At 35.7% G+C, this 14,930-nt stretch overlaps 1 protein-coding gene across 1 annotated transcript in view; it reads right to left on the bottom strand.

Moving 5' to 3' along the window:
• Window positions 1-14,507, bottom strand: part of Cln7 (CLN7/MFS domain-containing 8) — a 111,518-nt gene extending 97,011 nt beyond the window's left edge. Inside the window, exon 1 of the mRNA XM_069840540.1 lies at window positions 14,157-14,507. Coding sequence (XP_069696641.1) covers window positions 14,157-14,188 — 32 coding nt within the window. The 5' untranslated portion in view covers window positions 14,189-14,507. The remainder of the gene's footprint in view (window positions 1-14,156) is intronic.
• Window positions 14,508-14,930: the final 423 nt, after the last annotated feature.

Below are 14,930 nucleotides of genomic sequence, written 5' to 3'. Positions count from 1 at the left end.
GGTGTGGATCTGGGAATGCGCCTAACTTGAGGGTTAGCACGTTAGATCGTAAAAGGTCGCAGTATTGAGTCACAGTGCCATCCTCCCGAAACTCCAATTTCCGAGGTTGTTCTGGTTGAAACTGTGTTGAATCCTTAACACATATTTAGTTCCAATAATACATTTGTTTACTTAACTTTCACAAAATATCTTCTAATAGCGCCGTTATAAATTCTGTTCTTCATAAGGAAAACTTTCACTCTAGAAAGGAATAAATGCTTTACGGCAAGCTACACTTATACAGGGATATCATTTTATTTTTACTGACATTTCTAATAATAGCCTGGCTATACCTTTGGATCAACAGGAGAACAGGAAACACCGTTCGCTACCCCCTTCCACGACTGGAGTTCGATGATACTGGCGTAAAATACAAACAAATCACTTTACTAGGTATAGGAGGGAAGAAAAGTAGTTCATCCATTTACGTAAACTAGGAAATATCGCGATTTTGAGTTTGATAATTTTCATTAGGTTTTTGTTTAATCAAAATACAGTACAGTATTAACAATGAGTGTTTTTACTCACGAACTGAACTGTCCATGCGGACGTATTCATTATGCAGTGTATATTATACTGTTACAGCACACTAGAGTACAATATAGAGAATGAAGTTAAATTGAAAAATAATCATAATATGGATATTTAAACACATTTTTTAAAATGGTGGCCGTTCATTTCGATACAGGCTTCAGTTCTAATGTGCATATTATCGCACTATAGACTATTGTACCTAATTCCAATTACCAGTTCCGTACTTCGTACTAGTAACTCATGTTGAAATAATTCTGTACCTACTCTATAAAAGAGTACCTTACGTACTGTAAATTCAATCTTCACTTCTACCCGACCCGCAAAGATAAAATTACTCAGACATGCTACCTAGTGTCCGTCCAAGTGGTTATGTCGCAGGGTCGTAGAAAGGGGGGAAATCACGTGACAGTTAATTACTTAACGAGGCCCTTTTATTTAAGTTATTTTAAACAGTTGTATAATATTACGTAGACGTCCAATTCCTAACAGAAATTAATGTTCTCAGAAAAGAGCTAAGACAGCCCAGACACTAACTGGCGAATAAAAGCTGGTGGGGGAAACCAGGATGCGACGTAGGCAAATGGACGACAGTACCTGTGCGAAAATGATTCAATATTGAAAGCTCTTTCGTCACTGAAAAACGCGAACATATTTTTGGAACGTACTGTTTACTATGACCGTAAGCTACTATGACTGTATATGCGATCTTCGATCTGTGTGGAGGACGCTTGAACTTCATTAGTAGAAGGGGTGGGAGTGAAGTACATTCAAAAACTCAGGTACAATAAAAATTGGAGTAAAAATAAAATGATGTCCCTGAAGATGATGAAGTGTACAGTGGAAACTTGGCAAGTCCAAAATTGTTGATTTTCTGTTTTAGACGTCATGTAATAGCTCAGTTAGTGTAGATTTGTGTAGTTTAACTATATGTACAGAATAATAACCTCATTAGTCCAAAGAAATTTTAGGAATGATAACCCAAAGACAATATAATATAATGGGTCTTGAAAAAATTTTGAACTTGCTCTCCTGTAAAAACAGTAAAACGTGACTTAACAGGTTTTTCCCTGTACTCTTCATATGGGAGCAATGAAAATTACAAGTCTGTTCCGTCTAGTAACTTATCATCATGGAAGGACTGGAACCTAATATATATTTAAAAGTCTTTAATAACAAACGTTTTCAACCACATTGGATCATCCTGAGGTTAATATTCATATATAAACATGGAGAGTAATAGAATATAGTGAACAATACTCTCACTGAGCCTCCATTCTAGTTGGATGATCGTCCACCTCTACTTCGGGACGTGGACGTGATGCCAGCAGCCGGCTGGTCGGTCGGTTAAAGGGCTGTAGCGCCATGGATTTACTTAATTTTACTCTCATTGATTAATACAATAGCGTCATTCCACGAAAATGAGACATTTTCACGAAAAATAAAAATCTCACGAATCTCTGCTTGTTATATGTCATTTTTTTCATTATGATCCGAATTTTTTGAATTTGATAACACTCATTGTGCAACAACACGTATGTGGGAGAAAAAGCACAATAATATGAACATTTTCCATTTTGGTGATAAATCTACTGGCAAGAAAATGTTCGTGTGTCACACCATACAATATTTAATATTTTTTTGCATTATTAATTATTCCTTTTCATTAAGAATTTTTGTTTGTATTTAGGAATGCTCATGTTAAAAGACAGTAATGTCCAGGCTTCGAGACTTAGGACCCAATAGAGCAGTTCAGTGGGAAATCCGCATAACGGCGTACTGAGTATAGTGGTAAAGCGTACAGTGGGTGGGGGGTACTGTAGAATGAATGCCAACAAATACGCAAAGGAAAACGCTCTGGATTCGAAGGTTCTGACGAATAATTTGGTTTTCATACAAACTGTGTCTGAAACTATTACACGGTTAGAAAAGTCATAAAGAAATTAATTTAGAAAATGATGTAGAGAATTAATGAGACACCAAGTACATCGGTTACTGAACGTGTAAAACAGAAATGGAAATCAATTTTATGTAAAAATAACGGATATGGAACATTGCGTAACATAAACAGCAAATTAGTTGACATAGAGTCACCCGAGAATGAAGGACTGTCTCTTAGAGACTGCAATGATGTTAGGTTTTTTCGTTTTGCTCCTATCACGTCATGCGAAGTAAAGCGCAGGTTTCTACAGTACAAACTTTGGCAGATAACCGAAAAAGATTTGTGTTTGAGACACTTTATTTTTTTTATTTTAGTTGGTTATTTAACGACGCTGTATCAACTACTAGATTATTTAGCGTCGATGAGATTGGTGATAGCGAGATGATATTTGGCGAGATGAGGCCGAGGATTCGCCAGAGATTACCTTGTATTCACATTACGGTTGGGGAAAACCTCGGAAAAACCCAACCAGGTAATCAGCCCAAGCGGGGATCGAACCCGCGCCCAAACGCAACTTCAGACCGGCAGGCAAGCGCCTTAACCGACTGAGCCACGCCGGTGGCTTGTTTGAGACACTGAGAATGTATTTTGTAGTAGGTACATTGCAATTCGGTACTGTGACTGCACTTCCTAAAGACGTCCAATAGTATAAATGAAGAAATTAAAATTGCTACATGCTTATTTCCACCATTAACACTGTGTATAATTAAACACAAATGCTTATAAAAGACAGGAGAATAAATGCTTTTTACATTCTTTTGACATTATCATTGTGTAATGTATATTTACTTTCAGAATGTCCATTTATGTGTGTGTTTCCCCATACTACCGTACTCTACTCTAAATAGCAACGATGTTACCTCAACACATCTTTATCTACCTGCAGCGAGTCAACAACCTATAGTGCATGCACAGTAAACTTATTGTATCGCGTCCAAAGTCTCGTAGCCTAGTAATGTCTTTTTTATGAATTACTAAGTATTTAATTAAATATCCTGTGAAGATGAAAGTTAGGTACTTAAAAAATGTTACGTGTGTCACTATGGAATGGCCCAATACAGGTATATAGGCTACAAACATTTCGAAATTAATACTACATCACATTGGGTCATCATTTTTGGATTACTATTGCATAATAATATGTATACATAGAAATTGATAAAATATAGTATACTACAAAAATCTCTTTCATAGGTTAATGTACAATAAGACAAATATTAAAATGTTAAACACTGATCATTTAAAAATTCGCGTTAAAATTTGATAAAATGTAGGTTGAATATGTCGATAAAATCGGTGTAACAAGCGCATTAATAATGAAAAGCAAGTTGATAAATATGTGATATAGTGCGTCGGCTGCACTTAGCTAGGAAGTATCTTAAGAACTGCACAGTTCGAGACTTGAAACGCGAACAGTGACAATCACACAACTATAAAATTATATATCTGTGTGTGTGTGCGTGTGCGTGCGTGCGTGTGTGTGTGTGTGTCACATTACCAACATCATCTTAATGTATTTATTTCGCTGTAATTTATGAAATCGGGACCGATATTACTAACGTACCGGAATGCTAAATAAATATTTTATTAATAAGTACAGGGACATCATTTTATTTTTGCTTACATTTTTATTATACCTGAGTTTTTTTAATGTACTTCACTCCCATCCCCTCTACTAGTAAACTACCAACCGTTCTCCACACAGAACCAAGGTCGCGTATGCAGTACTGAGTTAGTGAGTATAGTACGTTCCAGAAATATGTTCCCGTTTTCCAGTGACGAAAGAGCTTTCAATATTGAATCATATTTTCGCACAAGTACTGTCGTCCGTTTGCCTACGTCGCGTCCCGGTTTCCCCCACCTGCTTCTGTTCGCACCTCTGTAAAGGCTAGTGGCTGGGCTGTCTTAGCTCTTTTCTGAAAACATTAATTTCTGTTAGGAATTGGACGTCTACGTAATATTTTTTTTATTTTAGTAGCTTATTTTACGAAGCTTTATTAACAGCTTAGGTTATTTAGCATCTGAATGAGATGAAGGTGATAATTCCGGTGAAGTGAGTCCGGGGTCCAACACCGAAAGTTACCCAGCATTTGCTCATATTGGGTTGAGGGAAAACTCCGGGAAAAACCTCAGCCAGGTAACTTGCCCCGACCGGGAATCGAACCCGGGCCACCTGATTTCGCGGCTAGACGCGCTAACCGTTACTCCACAGACGTGGACTCTACGTAATATTATACAACTGTTTAAAATAAGTTAAATAAAAGGGCCTCGTTAAGTAATTAACTGTCACGTGATTCCCCCCCCCCCCTCCTTTCTACGACCCTGCGACAAAACCACTTGAACGGACAGTAGATAGCATTTCTGAGTAGTTTTATCTTTTCGGATCGGGCAGAAGTGAAGATTAAATTTACAGTACGTAAGGTACTCTTTTATAGAGTAGGTACAGAATTATTTAAACATAAGTCACTCGTACGAAGGACGTAATTGGAATTAGGTACAATAGTCTATAGTGCGATAATATGTACAAAAGAACTGAAGCCTGTATGGAAATGAACGGCCACCATTTTAAAAAATGTGTTTAAATATCCATATTATGATTATTTTTCTATTTAACTTCATTCTCTATATTGTACGCTAATGTGCTCTAACAGTACAATATACACTGCATAATTAATACGTCCGAATGGATAGCTCAGTTCGTGAGTAAAAACACTAATTGTTAATACAGTACTGTATTTTGATTAAACAAAAACCTAATGAAAATTATCAAACTCAAAATTGCGATATTTCCTAGTTTACATAAATGGATGAACTACTTTTCTTCCCTCCTGTACCTAGTAGAGTGATTTGTATCTTACGCCAGTATCATCGAACTCCAGTCTTGGAAGGGGAAGCAAGCGGTGTTTCCGGTTATAGACCTTTAATCCGAAAATATAGCCAGGTTAATATTAAAAATGTTAGTAAAAATAAAATGATGTCCCTGTATGAATAAAGCAAGAACAGTGTTCTGGAAATATCGTCCAAGAAACGCACTGAACGACAGAATATGATACAAGTTAATCTAACTGAAGGAACCAACAGTCCATGATCACTCGTGAATGCACGTCAAACGGGGCAGGTTGTTGAAATGCGTGAAGTGTTGATGATACATTGGCTTGGATTGGCTTCAGGCTGATGGGCTGTCCCGTGTTGACTAACAGACAGCAGTGGCACGTTCATAGTGTGTATACTTTGATAGAGTAGTGCATGTGGGAATGTTGATGAATTCTTTGTCTATACCAGAACTTCTCTTGAAATGAAATACTATGTAATTTCTTTTAGACAATTAATGGAGGAAACTACGTACGTAGCCTATTTATTAGGAACTCCAATCATATCAAGACTGTTGCGTCGCAACATGACGACACTGAATACTAAATTATAAGCATCATTTCAGGTTCTCAATAATTAAATTTCAAGCTATAATAATAATAATAATAATAATAATAATAATAATAATAATAATAATAATAATAATAATAATAACAACAACAAAATTTGAAACATATAATAATCGCAATGTATACAATTAAGAGTGAATTTTTAAATGAAATGATGTTGTTGACCAATGCTAATGATCTAGGACAGTGATGTCAATTGATGCCCACAGGAGCAAGCGCGCGCTTTAGAGCTCAGGAGAGCCTGAGCGCTTTACAGCGGAAAGGAAAGAGAGAGACGAAAGAGTATATGCCGCTTGGTCGAGATATATACAGGGTTGGCCAGCACTGATTCAATAGATAAAGGGAAGAGAACTTATTGTATCCATGTTAATTTTTAGATTTGTCTGAGAAGTAAAGTTCATTATAAGAATGTAAGTTTTAATTTTAATGCTCATTTTTCACAAGTTTCATTTTTTATTCACAAGAAATATTTTCTCAATTTCTTTTATAGAAAAGTGAAATTTTCAGATATAGGCCTATTTATTTAGTAGTCTTACAGAATGTTTTCGTAAATCTAATATACGTAAATACGTATTACTGAAGATAGTGTATTGAAAATTTTTAAAATATTCCCATGGAAATTGTTTGTAAGGAAATGAATTAACAAAGCAACTACTGTCACATTATAACCAAAAGATATGTGCCCATGTGTTGTAAAAATGTCAGCTCTATAGCTTCGGGACATTTCGAGAAAATAATAATATTCTGATGTTAGGAAGTTGCTAACCAATATCACCTTAAAAGAATAATACGATAAGGGTTTTGTTATGGAATATTAGTTACACTTAAAAAACATATACAGCTCCTAGGTAACTTTGCTTTGTATTGTAATATTGTTTTTATTAGTTTATTCATTACTTTTATAAGGCTAAAGGTACCATCAATATCTATTCCAACTTATCATGTGATACTCAATCTCTTTCTTATCACTTTCTTTACGATTGATGTATTTCATCCATTTAGTAAAGTATAGTTGTATTACTATGGAATTTAAGTATGTGAATATTTCTTCTTAACTCTTTATTATGTTATTAACGTTTAAACACAAGTGCAATATTAAGAAATCGGTATTAGTACTTTTGTTTACAGACAATATAGATAATATCAAACAGAAAGAAGCGATATAAAAATAACAACATAAAATTTCACGTTCCGTTTGAAGTTTGTGTACCACTGTTTTCTTAATCCAACAGGCTGCTTATTCATATACACAACCTTTCCTCTTTCCATACTTAGCGCTTGTGCCCGCGCACGACGTCAAGGTCAGAATAATGCGCTTGCTTTGACATCACTGATCTAGGATTTCTTGCATTCTTTAGATCAAGCACACAATATTAGCAGGTGTGTGTCTGTATGTGCCAAGTTGTGTACCGCATTTTGATATAAAGCAGCAGGAAAGAAATATGAAAGGAGAGAAACTAGTTACTTAGGTAAATCAGCTTCAAATACTTGGAATGTAATATAAGCAGTAACATGAGCTGCTGCCGGGAAGTCAAAAGGAGGATAGCAATGGCCAAGGAAGTTTTTAATAGAAAAAGAAGCATCTTCTGCGGACCTCTGGAGAAAGATTAAGGGCCATATTCATAGACATTCTTAGAGCGGGCTTCCGGTGGATGGTCAGCAAAATAATTCGAGGGCTTAATGTGAACCTAACATAATTACAATCGATGTTTTATTCACAACATAATTCTTAGCAGGCAATACTATTTCAGATGAACTATGTACACAATCATGTTTTGTAGTTACGAATTTTATTGTACGAGTACAAGACTGTTTGGAACTGAGTTACGATTTTTTGTGGCCAGTAGACAGAAAGAAGCGATATAAAAATAACAACATAAAATTTCACGTTCCGTTTGAAGTTTGTGTACCACTGTTTTCTTAATCCAACAGGCTGTTCTGTGTAAAGATCTAAAAATGGCAATTTTTTTACTTACGTTAGTTTCACATTAAACCCACGAATAATAAATTATTCTTATGTAAAGCTGCAAAAACGGCTAACAATCGCTTAACATGTACCGATGTTCAATTGTTTCATTGATTTGTGTCTCAAAAGATATCTCTGATTGTGGCAATGCCTACTCTATTTCAACTATCTGTTAATTTAATTCGTTTAGAAGGCAGCGATTTTGATTGCCAACATTAGAACAAGATCGTCAAATCTCAACTTACCGAAGTCAAAGTCAAATTCTTAGAAGTATTGTCTATGAATAGGACTTTTAACGAAGTTAAACTTTACTACGAAAGTCGACTTTGGGAAGTCTTCATCCAAAGTCTCGTATATGAATACGGTCCTAAGAGACTATGAAGTGTAGCATTGTATGGGGCAGAAACATGGACATTATGACGAAGTGAAGAGAAACGACTAGAAGCATTTAAAATGAGGATATGGAGAAGAATTGAGAGTGTGAAATGGATAGACAGAATAAGAAATGATTCTGTGCTGGAAAGAGTGGGTGAAGAAAAAATAATGCTGAAACTGATCAGAAAGAGAAAAAGGAATTGGTTGGATCACTGGCTGGGAAGAAACTGCCTACTGAAGGATGCAGTGGAAGGAATGTGAACGGGAGAAGAGTTCGGGGCAGAAGAAGATACCAGATGATAGACGATATTAAGATATATGGATCATATGCGGAGACTAAGAGGAAGGCAGAAATAGGGACGATTGGAGGAAGCTAGGTTTGCAGTGAAATACCTGTCCTTGGGCATAACACTATGAATGAAAGAATTTATAAGTCAATGTATAAATTAATGTCTGCAATAACATCTATGGAACTATAAATGCACCTATTCAAAAGAAATTCTGCAGCGTCATCATAGGCTGGTCAATGAACTGAGAGATAGCGAATGCCCGTCCATATTATTACAGACCCTGTTAAATGATATTGCTTTAAATACGTGTTTCTCGCATCATTATAGGTATACTGTACTCTAACATTCAAATCCAGAAAATTGCATTGTTTATATTATTCATGCGGTATTTCTTCCTCTGCACGTCCCGCATCTCTGTCAATACGGTTTTTTTGTTCAATGGAACGTGCGCCATGTGTGGTTGTGATGCATCACACAATGAAAATTAAACATAACGTAAGCGTTAACTTAAGAATATAAACGTTACGGTAAAATCAAGAAGTCACACCATCATTCACGATGGGAACATAAATACAGGGTGATTCAGACCACCCGTACCAGTAATTTATTTCGGAAACTAGAGCAAGAAAATTTTCGAGACAAAAATATTTATAACTAAACCACATGTGAACTTTCACTTGAGCTTGATTTCATCAATCAGCTCTAACAGGAAGTAGGGTCAGTGGCGTACCACTTTAAAATTTCAAATGAGAATCGAGTCAAATAGGATAACATACCATTTGATAGAGCTATTCAAAACAAACGTTTTTATTCATTCCTAGTAGGAATTTATAAAAACGTTTCCTATGAAAGTTGTTTGTTTTGAAGAGCTCTATCAAATGGTATCTTATTTGACCCCGAATTCCATTTGAAATTTTAAAGTGATACGCCACTGACCCTACTTCCTGTTACAGCTGATTGATGAAATCAAGCTCAAGTGAAAATTCACATGTGGTTCAGTTATAAATATTTTTGTCTCGAAAATTTTCATGCACTAGTTGCCGAAATAAATTACTGTTACGGCTGGTCCGAATTACCCATTGCCTTTTCGTACGTTTTCTCATTGAAAGAGTAGGAATTAATAAAAACGTTTCCTATGAAAGTTGTTTCTTTTGAAGGGCTCTATCAAATGGTATCATATTTGATCCCAATTCCCATTTGAAATTTTGAAGTGATACGCCACTGACCCTACTTCCTGTTAGAGCTGATTGATGAAATCAAGCTCATGTGAAAATTCACATGTGGTTTAGTTATAAATATTTTTGTCTCGAAAATTTTCATGCACTAGTTGCCGAAATAAATTACTGTTACAGGTGGTCTGAATCACCCTGTATAACAGCGAACATACTTGGTAACCATGGAAACATAACAACGACGCAATTTCCTCATATTCTGTCGTATACTTCAGCGCTCGACGATTGTGTTCTGTTTGCAAATCACGTAAGCATAAGCATGAAAGTTTGGAGTTCGCAAACTTTCATATTAACATCTAACGGGTCGACCTGGTTGGCGAGTTGGTATAGCGCTGGCCTTCTATGCCCAAGGTTGCGGGTTCGATCCCGGGCCAGGTCGATGGCATTTAAGTGCTCTTAAATGCGACAGGCTCATGTCAGTAGATTTACTGGCATGTAAAAGAACTCCTGCGGGACAAAATTCCGGCACATCCGGCGACGCTGATATAACCTCTGCAGTTGCGAGCGTCGTTAAATAAAACATAACATTTAACATCTGACGGTAATGTTGATGTCAGTGTTTATGTGAATCATTGTGAATGATCCCATTTGATAACCTGGCCGCAAACTTCTGTGTTTATGTTACGGTTATGTTTAATTTTCATTGTGAATGGGCCTAGTGTAGTCAGCCGGTGTGGCTTGGGAATGCGCCTAGTCCGAGAGTTACCGCAATAGATCTTGAAAGGTCGCAGTGCCCTCCTCTCGAAATTACATTCCATTCCATAATATTACTGTTGACAGTAGATTAAACACATGTTGACAATACTGTTGTGCCTCCGACCTTATTGGACAGTCATGTTACAATACAAAAAGTATGTTCAGCTTACTGCTATTCGTTCACCTTGAATACCGCGAGTTCTGACAAACACTGAAAACCTGTCACGAAACATTAGTTTAATAAGGTACGCTGTCAAATTCACGGGTATGTCAAAGTTCTGTGGACGTGAGAACGAATACTTTCATTGAAATCTCTTGTTTGTCGTTAATTATAATTCTTGGGTATTAGCTATTACATCTATACACAACTGCATATGTTTCACTTCATCGTTGACGTTGGGATCTTTCTTAACCCTAGCAATACCAACGGGGAGGACGGGGGGAGTATTTTGTGTCCAGCTTTTACAAAATTTACATTTGAAGGGGAGAGGATGGTATTTTTTGGTGAAAAATGAGTAAATTAAAAAAAAAATCTTTAAAATACTCTGTGATATGTGTGGAATGCATAGCATAACATTTTGTGGGTATTTGTGCCCTTATCGGACGTTGAGTCGCCATTTTTATACTTCCTGCGTTATGGATTTTTAAATCACTCGCCCACTTTTATTATTGTTTCCGGTAAATTAATGTTCAATTTTTTTTCTTTAAAATAGCCTTTGATATTTGTGGAATGCATTGCATAACATTTAGTGGGTATTTGTGCCCTTATCGGACGTTGAGTCGCCATTTTTAAACTTCCTGCGCTATGGATTTTTAAATCACTCGCCCGCTTTTATTGTTGTTTCCGGTATATTAAATTTTCAAATTTTTTCTTCTTTAAAATACCCTTTGATATGTGTGGAATGCATTGCATAACATTTTGTGGGTATTTGTGCCCTTATCGGACATTGAGTCGCCATTTTTAAACTTCCTGCGTTATGGATTTTTAAATCACTCGCCCACTTTTATTGTTGTTTCCGGTAAATTAAATTTTCAATTTTTTTTTTCTTTAAAATACCATTTGATATTTCTGGAATGCATTGCATAACATTTTGTGGGTATTTGTGCCCTTATCGGATATTGAGACGTCATTTTTAAACTTCCTGCGCTATGGATTTTTAAATCACACGCCTGCTTTCATCGGTTTCCAGCAACTTCATTTTTTTGTTACATTGCCAGACAAAAATGGATATAATTTCTGAACTATTAAAGATACATGCATGAAATTTAGAACACACATTCTTTAGACTATTAGGAAACTTTTCTCTAACAGAATTTTGTTAATTGATTTCATTTTAAAAATACGTCCGCTTGTTTGCAAGAAAGGAAATCAGAAAATTGTTATTAAATTTTAATTGTTTATTTTACAGACGCACGGACTAATATCAAAATTCTGTTACAGACAGTTTGTAGAACATGCTTTTGCAAATACATTGCAAAAAACTGTTTGAATCTATCTTTAAAAACGGTTTAGATATATCGGTTTTAGTACAATCCTCCATTGGGTATATTTTTTTCAAATTTGGGCCCCCAAATAATTTTTTTTTTCAAATATTTTTATTTGGTTGAGTTGCCACATCTATGAGCTCTCTACATACAAAATAATTAATATTTTACACCAAATAGGAAAAACGTTAAAAAAAATACCATCCTCTCCCCTTAAATATGTGATTAATCGGGTCTATATTAAAAATTTGAAAGTATTATTTATTGTCAGTTATGAATCCTTCTATTTATTGTGTTATTGTTTAATCGATTTCACTAACAGTTTTACTAAAATAAGTAAACATTTTAGGGGGACAAAAATACTCCCCCTTTTTTGAAGTAATTGTTTGAAAATATAGAATAACATTAAAATTTTTCTCTTGTATTATAGTAGATAGTACTATTTGCTGATTTCAAATTAAAAAAAAAATTGTTCAAAATTAAACATTTTTGTAGTGGTCACAAAATACCCCCTCCCCCCTCCGATGGTACTGCATGTTATTTAAACTAATTTGGTATTGCTGGGGTTAAACATATTCGACTTACTTATCGGTTTCAGCAGTAATAAAGATCTCTAAATCAGATTTGTACTGTATACATAACATATATGCACGTGTTAATAAGCTAAGTATGATTGACATCTGAATAGATAGATATGAAGCTTGTATTTTATAGTAATACATAAAATAAACCAGCGTTTCTCAAACTATGGTCCGCGGACGACCTGTGGTCCTCGAGGTCTGCCAGAAGACAGAAGAAAATATAAAATTCAAACGAATTGCGTATCGCACAATAAGTAAAAATCTCAGAGTTTATAAATGACACATGGCAATCGCCTTTCACTTTTTCTCCGAGTACTGATATTTTATGAAATGTATTTACCCTCCCGTCTATTGCCTTCCCACTCTACTCTCAGCAACAAAAGAGGGATTTAAAGCACTATGAACATGGCGTTTCTTGCTGTCCTTTCCCTGCACATCTGGCGCTGTGCCTGTAACCCAGCTAAGGACTACCCAAATTCATAACAGGACCAAAGTACCGAACCTTTTCATGTATTTATGACTTTCTTAATAGTTTGACGACACCCAGTCTGCACATTGAAATGGGCGCGTACTGTACGTTGTACACCAATTATAGAACGTGAAAAATAGCATCTTTACTTGTTGAAAATCGGGCATGTTTCTGCATTCATTTTTTTACTTCTGTTTCTACAGATGACGATATAAGAAATTTTCTTCTATTAACATTAACTTAATTAGTTAATACTAATATAAAATTAATTGAATTAGATTAATTATTTCTACATTAAAATGTAAGTATACTGGTATTAAAATATGCTACATAAATGATAAATTTGTTTTCGAAGGGAACAAGAGTAAAGTGGTCCGCGGAACTGTTCTGACTTAAGAAAGTGGTCCCCACTTTCAGTGACGTCGCCAGGATCAGGGCAGGGGGGTGCGAATGGGGTGAGAGTTGTAAAAATGTGGTACATAAAAAATCCAAAATGTTTTCTCATGCACTTGCGCGCATACTTTACATCTGTTTATTAATATTACTACGTATTATTATTATTATTATTATTATTATTATTATTATTATTATTATTATTATTATTATTATTCATATCCATAAAATACATTAAGGGACGTAGTTTTCTCACATCCAAGAAATTTTGTTTGTTTTTGTTCTTCAAAATAATTTATGTCTACTATTTTTTTAATAAATTGCCCTTTGGGGTGCGGAAAGGGGTGCTCCGATTTTTATGGGGTGCTTGCGCACCCTTTCGCATCCCCCTAGCGACGTCCTTGCCCACTTCAGAAAAGTTTGAGAAACGCTGCAATAAACGATGTAGAATCTCATCGCGAATAGGACAATCACTAGTTAACAATGTAAATATACTTTAATTTATAAAAGACAAAAGATGTACAGAGTAACAACTGCATTACGTACAATTTAAAAGACAACTTTTTAAGCAGAACCTCTTTCAAAGCAGTTCAGGAATCAAGTAACATCGCATCTGTTCAGTTGCTGATTTTTCAGAACGAAGCTTCACATACAATTTAAAAACCTCCTGACAAAAAAAAAAATAAGAATAAAACGTGGTTTTGTTTACGAGCGTACCTTTTCCGCTTCCTCTTCCTAACCCAGTCCATGATGACTTGGCTTGTCTGGTCCAACTACTGTTTGGAATGTAGGTCTGACAGGCACTGTCTGCAAATCAGCTGATCTGAAATACCTGACTCGAAACCAGAACAAAAACTTGTGACTTCACTGTTGGCATGAACACAAGAAATACTGTAACACGGTTGTCAGCTCTTCACGTGTGCTAACCACTCATGAAATGCACGTTTATTTTCCATTATGTTTTAATAAATCAATGCAAAGCATACGAGAAGAAAGACTGCGTAGCTAAACATACAAGCACGCACTGCAACAGTGGGAACACAACTGAATGGACCCTCGCATGTTGCTGGAGTTCAGTTCACCAACAAGCGGCCTTCGAATAGCATCAACGCGGTTATACCTTTATGCGCATGCGTCAGAATACACGGGGACACATAACAGTATATAACATCGTACGGAGGTTGTCAATTACAAAGGCACGTGGAATACATTGTTCATTCTATTAGCATTGTGATATTTTAACTACATCACTTTATGAATTTTTTAATTCCTCCTGGCTTCCATGCACCCTCACATCTTTATTAAATGATACCATTTATTTTATTAAAAATTACTGCACACTACGTTAGAATACAATATTTTAAAACCGTAAGTACACATCAGTAAGATACAGCATTAAACCATAGGATGACTGAAAATATAACATTTCGTAACTCATTACGGCAGCGTTGGCGAAAATGTAATCGTGCGCCGAGCCACTGTGTAACCTGC

Source organism: Periplaneta americana, chromosome 11, assembly GCF_040183065.1.
Source record: "Periplaneta americana isolate PAMFEO1 chromosome 11, P.americana_PAMFEO1_priV1, whole genome shotgun sequence".
In the NCBI taxonomy this organism is placed as follows: Eukaryota; Metazoa; Arthropoda; class Insecta; order Blattodea; family Blattidae; genus Periplaneta; species Periplaneta americana.
The sequence above is the reverse complement of the archived record's forward strand: the minus strand, read 5'-3'. Positions and strand labels throughout refer to the sequence as shown.